Raw genomic sequence first — 5,346 nt, forward strand, 5'->3', positions numbered from 1 at the left:
TTAATTGCTCTTCCATTCGTTATCTCTTCATATCACCAACGGCTTCCATATCTCTTGGCCAAAAGTGTCCTCCAGGTTTCGATCCCCCTAACGTGATGCACAACTCAGGAAAGCTTGAGGCCTATTATCAAAAACCATTGAGCATGAAGAGCTCCGGTTTGCTTCAATGGGAGGCTACAGGCCCCTTTTTTCTAAAGAACTGAGTACTCAAAACTCACTGTGAGCCAGGCCTCTGTCATGCCAGCTCCGATCAGCAAAGGGGAATTGGAGCCGGCTGAGTAAGCCCCGTCTGAGTGGCAAACGGGGAACAACGGACAGCCTCGTTAGCCAGGGGCTACATAATGGCTGGCAGGAAGGAAGCCAGGGAAGTAAGAAAAAGGGAAGCGCGAGAGAAGAGAGGCAGTGGGAGCTCTTCACTGCTGGCCTCCGGAGCTAGCAGTCCCTGAGGCTGTAAGATCGCAGCTGTTTGTAGGTACAAGGTGGAGGGAAAGTAAACTGCGAATAAAGAACATGGGTGTTTGCACCAACGCAGAGATCTCTGGCTGGTTTGTGGGGGCAGAAGCTGCACCTTGTTACACTCCCAATGAATCAAACCGGAGCTGTTCGTGCTCAACATTTCTTGATAATAGACCACAAACTTTCCTGACTTGTGCACCAACACTGGGGGTATCCAAAACTGGAGGACACTTTGGCCAAGAGATGTGGAAGCCTCTGGTGATATAAAGAGATAATGAATGGAAGAGCAATTAAACCAGAAAACCAATAGTATGAGGTAGTATATATTTGAATTTGAAATAAAGTGGAGTCGAAAACTGTCCCAAAAAAAAAAGGAAGGAAAAAAAAAAAAGGAAAAGGAAAAAGAAGTAGAGAAGCAAGACTACATTGTCACGATTTCATGAAGGACCATAATCTATCCCCAGTTCCAAAGTGGTGTATTTCTCACACAGTTCTCTTACTTCTTTCTTGCAGATGTAGAGTTTGACAATCAAGTCCGTCTGCAACCATTTTAAATTCCTTGTTTCTCCGTGGTCAGTCTCAACTAAAACAAAACACAATAAAAGCAGAAGTTTGACTAGCTTCTCCGTTATGCAGCTGTTGTTAGAAAGTTAAAAGGCAGAAAGAAACAGTCCATATTCATGGCTAGGAGATCACTTAGCCTAATTCTCATTGACACTAAATCCTTTTGACAGTGCTCTAGTATGAGAAAGAGGCATTCCAGTCAGGGTAGATGTAGGTAACTTACACCTTATGTCTCCTACTTCATTTGCAGTTTAGAGGGTGGTGTAAAATCCATCGTGTAGTTGAGAATCAGTCCCACTGGGTTTATAATAGAGGAAGCCCATAGCTAGGAAGGCATTCGAGGATATCCATATAGGGTAACATGGGAAACATTGGGAATGTTTGCAGAGGTGGTGATGAAATGCAGCTCTCTCATTATTTCACACTGAGTTGGGTGTAGTCAACACTTCTCAAAGCCAGGCCTGTGCGATCAGACGTGAATCTGTATCTTGCCGTTCATTTCCTCTTGTTCCCATGCATATGCCTACTACATTTAGCATGGCCCACAGGTTCCATTAAGGTACCGATGACCCCATCAGAATCCCCCCTAACCCTATTTTCTCCCACAACCATATGGCCCCTTTATCCACAGAGGCCCTCCTGCCCATATTGGCCCCCATAAGCGTATACTCTCCCATAATCACTGGGTCATCGGTTACAGTGTAATCCTCCATAACTTGATAAGCCTCTATCACCACCGCCAACGTCAATGGCACCCCAGGATTCCACTCTGCTTTCCTGAGGGAAAGATATGAGAATTGCTCCTGGGAAGGTCATGACAGCCGGTGGGGGTTGGATCAGTGCTATAGAGTCAGGGCACTGCCTTACGTCTGGCTTGTTGCAGCTGTTGTGCATGCTTTGTGAAATGTCGCTCCACATGTTTGTGAAGCAAGACATCTTTCTGCCATGGAGATAAACCTAAAACACACAGCAGGTACGGCAGTAAACATAAGTTACATGGTGGCCACTTTTCTTTTCCTTACGCAAACCTGGTCATTTAAAGTCTCACACAGATGCTTACTGTGAACCATGTGATTGGGCCTCTTGAAACCAAAGAAAAACGTACATTCTTAAAATGAAAATCTGTCTCGTCTTTACAGGGAAAGACTATTTGCTAAACCAAGTAATGCAAGGAGGAATTCCACCTGGGTACTCAGGGCCTGCAGAATGCTGTCAACCAATGTAAGAGCCGGATTATCCTATCACAGCACGGCTTTGGAAGGTGCAACTTGAAAAGTTCCCGGTGCTGCTGGCTCCACAGGGAGGAATTTCGTCCAGTGCAATTTTTAAAAACGGACAAAGAAACAAAGAGAACCAGAAGACTGATATTTTGATGCAGCAGAGTTTTTAATGCAAATGAAATTGGCAGTACACAGTTGCAGGAAGAAATACTACAGAGCGGAAAAAATGTATTTCCAGTGTTTCAAGAAGGGCTCTGACCCATCCCCTGCGTCAATGGGATGTATTTCACACAAGATGTTCTTTGTGCTTTGTTGCAGCTCCAGAGGTTGACAAACAAGTCCCCTTTTGAAACCATTTTAGGTTCTTTTTTTTTTAACCCCAGTCAGGTGTGAAATGAGACAAAGTAAAATAGAAGCAGAGACTACACAACTTCTCCATTAGACATGTGAAGTAGCAAAGGTTAAAGTGAGTTGCTAAAGGTACGTATTGATAGAAAGGATAGAACATGTAGGGCCTAATTCTCCTTCAGAGGGACTTAGAGTGATGCCTATCTTAAGGCCTCTGTTTCCTTCACACTGCAGGGTCAATGTAAACAGCCTGTGTGTAGTTCAGAATGAGTCCACAAAAGAAAAAGAGAATCAGCACTTGGTTGGGAAAGCCTTGGCAGAAAGAGTAATAAAGCGTAACAGTAGAAATGCAGCATGGCTATCAGACCAAGGTGCTGCGCACACACAACTCCCACAGAGTTCAACTGGAGCCATGTTCGCACAGCACTTCTGAAAGCCATGCCCAAAAGATCAGGGGTGAATCTGTATCTTGCTGTTCATTTCCTGGTTCTTCCTTCTTCCATGAATAGTTCTAGTGGGTTTAACATAGCCCACTGCTTCCACTGAGGTACCTATGGCAAGATACCCCAGAACCACTTAATCCCCCATAACCATAAAGGCCTGGGTAGCCGCAGTGTCCCCTATATCCCCATAATCCCCCATAACCGTAAAGGCCAGGGTAACCGCAGTGTCCCCCATTTCCCCATAATCCCCCATAACCGTAAAGGCCCGGGTAACCGCAGTGTCCCCCATTTCCCCATAATCCCCCATAACCATAAAGACCTGGGTAACCACAGTATCCCCCATTGCCCAAGAATCCCCCATAACCGTAACGGCCGCCGTAACCACCTAATCTCCCTAAACCATACAATCCTCCGTAATTGCCTCCATAGCCGTACAATCCCCCCAAACCATATGAGCCTCCGAAACCGGCTCCGACCACAGGTGCTCCTACAGCTGCCACTTCGCTCTGTTGAGGGAAATTGCTGAGAATTGGTCCGGGGAGGGTCACAACAACCGGTGAGGGTCTGATCACCACTTCGGAGTCAGGGCACTGCCTAACGCACGGCTCGTTGGAGCTGCCAGTGACTGGACTGGGTCGGGCCACCCCGCATTCTGGATACCACAGGCTGGAGAAAGTCATCTTTCTGGGATGGAGGTAAACCTGAAACACACAACAGGGACTACAGATAAGACAAGGTACAAGGACTGGTGGAAGAAAGGCTTCAAAGCTCAGTTACAATTGTATTGAGGCCTGCATGGGGCCCGAAAGAGAGGGAAGAAGTGGACTTAGTTTCTTTTTGTGTGGTCATGTAGTTGTCACTATTTTCTCTTTCTACACCTCTTCTCCACTCGCAGTAAACTTCCCTCCCAACCGGCCCCTTGATCCCCTCTCAATGACTTTGTCTGAAAAACACCGACTAGAATAAGTGTAACTATTTCCACGATGGACACCTGGGATTCTGGGACCATTTTAGACATTTCTCAAAGAGAACATGGCTGGGATCATGGTAATCACTTCCTTTTGTTTGAGGATTTAACCTCTGCATGCAAACCAGTTGAGTCTGCTACCACCCTGTGACTCTTTCGTTTTCCAAACTTTGGGAGTCACCGAAACTTGCTGATGAATAAACAGAAACTTTGCTTTTCTCCTAACAAATCAGTAATGACAAACTCCTCAGCTGGGAAAAAATGGGTTCAGGTCCACTGACTTCCATGGTGCGACATGAAATTACACCATCGGAGGATAAGCACCTTCAATGGGTATTTCTGCTCAGGAGAACATAGGAATTGCTTGACTAGAACACAGCGCTTCTTAGCTTCATCCATTCTCATGTCTCCAATAGTGAGGAGTAACAGCTGCTTTAGAATAAAATAGATGAGCACTGAAGTGGCCCTTTGTGGACTAACCTGGGAAAGGTTCTTCCTAATCTAGCTAAGTGAGAGGTGGCTAAGGGACTTTTTAAAGTTTAAATACCCTAATTCTTTCTCTAGTTAATGGGATTGTATATGTTGTTCTTAAAATCCCTCATTTAGCTTCAAATCATGAATCCGCCATATCCTGTCACTTAATAATGACACATTATAGATACAAATAAATAAATAAAATAAAAATAATTTTATAATTAATTTTATCAATTGATATATATATATATATAAGCATAAAAGTAATTAATAAATAAGTAAAAATCACAGTGAGTACATGCAAGATTCCACCTGAAATGAAAAGAGGCCCGACTGTGAAATCTCTGGGGTTAGAAAGAGATTGAGTTGAATTGGACTTACCGAGTTCACTAAGGAGATGAAGTCCACAGAAGTGTTTAGAAGAGTGCAGAGTCGAGAGCACTTTTATACAGTTCCTAGGACAGCCTGGAGGATCTGCCACGCTGTTTGTGGAGGAGGTCCTAATTAGTGACCAAACAAACTTGATTGCCTTGCTAAATCCTTCTTTGGATGGAGCTGTTTTCCTCACTGTTGGTGATTACTGGGCTAATCTCAGCCTCAGAGGGCGTGACATGCACGTTGCACTCTTCAGGTGTCTTTCATCTTTAAATTGTACAGGCCAACTGCATTTCTTTTGTCATTTTACTGACTTTACAGGTTCTGCAATGAGAATGACTGTCAAGGTGATCCTGAGAAGCATCAGTAGAACAGGTGGGTGTCATTTAAGGAATCCAGTTTGGTCCTTTCAATTCGTGCTGGGCGTGATTAGGGGCATGAGGCAGTTCATTCTAAACATGGTAGGAAGCAGGGAGCCATTTTTCTCCATTCTAAGCAC

At 44.6% G+C, this 5,346-nt stretch overlaps 1 protein-coding gene across 1 annotated transcript; it reads right to left on the reverse strand.

The window, feature by feature from the left end:
* Positions 1 to 3,108: 3,108 nt before the first annotated feature.
* On the reverse strand, positions 3,109 to 4,944 carry LOC128831601 (claw keratin-like). Its single transcript, XM_054018191.1, has 2 exons — positions 4,854 to 4,944; positions 3,109 to 3,732 (listed from the first exon to the last, which is right to left on the reverse strand). Exon 2 carries the CDS (start codon positions 3,709 to 3,711, stop codon positions 3,109 to 3,111), a length of 603 nt encoding a protein of 200 aa, XP_053874166.1. The 5' UTR covers positions 3,712 to 3,732; positions 4,854 to 4,944.
* Between the last annotated feature and the right edge of the window lie 402 nt (positions 4,945 to 5,346).

Source organism: Malaclemys terrapin, chromosome 1 (assembly GCF_027887155.1).
Source record: "Malaclemys terrapin pileata isolate rMalTer1 chromosome 1, rMalTer1.hap1, whole genome shotgun sequence".
Taxonomy (NCBI): Eukaryota; Metazoa; Chordata; order Testudines; family Emydidae; genus Malaclemys; species Malaclemys terrapin.

Coding starts and splice junctions, on each gene's coding strand:
- LOC128831601 (XM_054018191.1), bottom strand. CDS start 3,711: ATGACTTTCTCCAGCCTGTGGTATCCAGAATGCGGGGTGGCCCGACCC.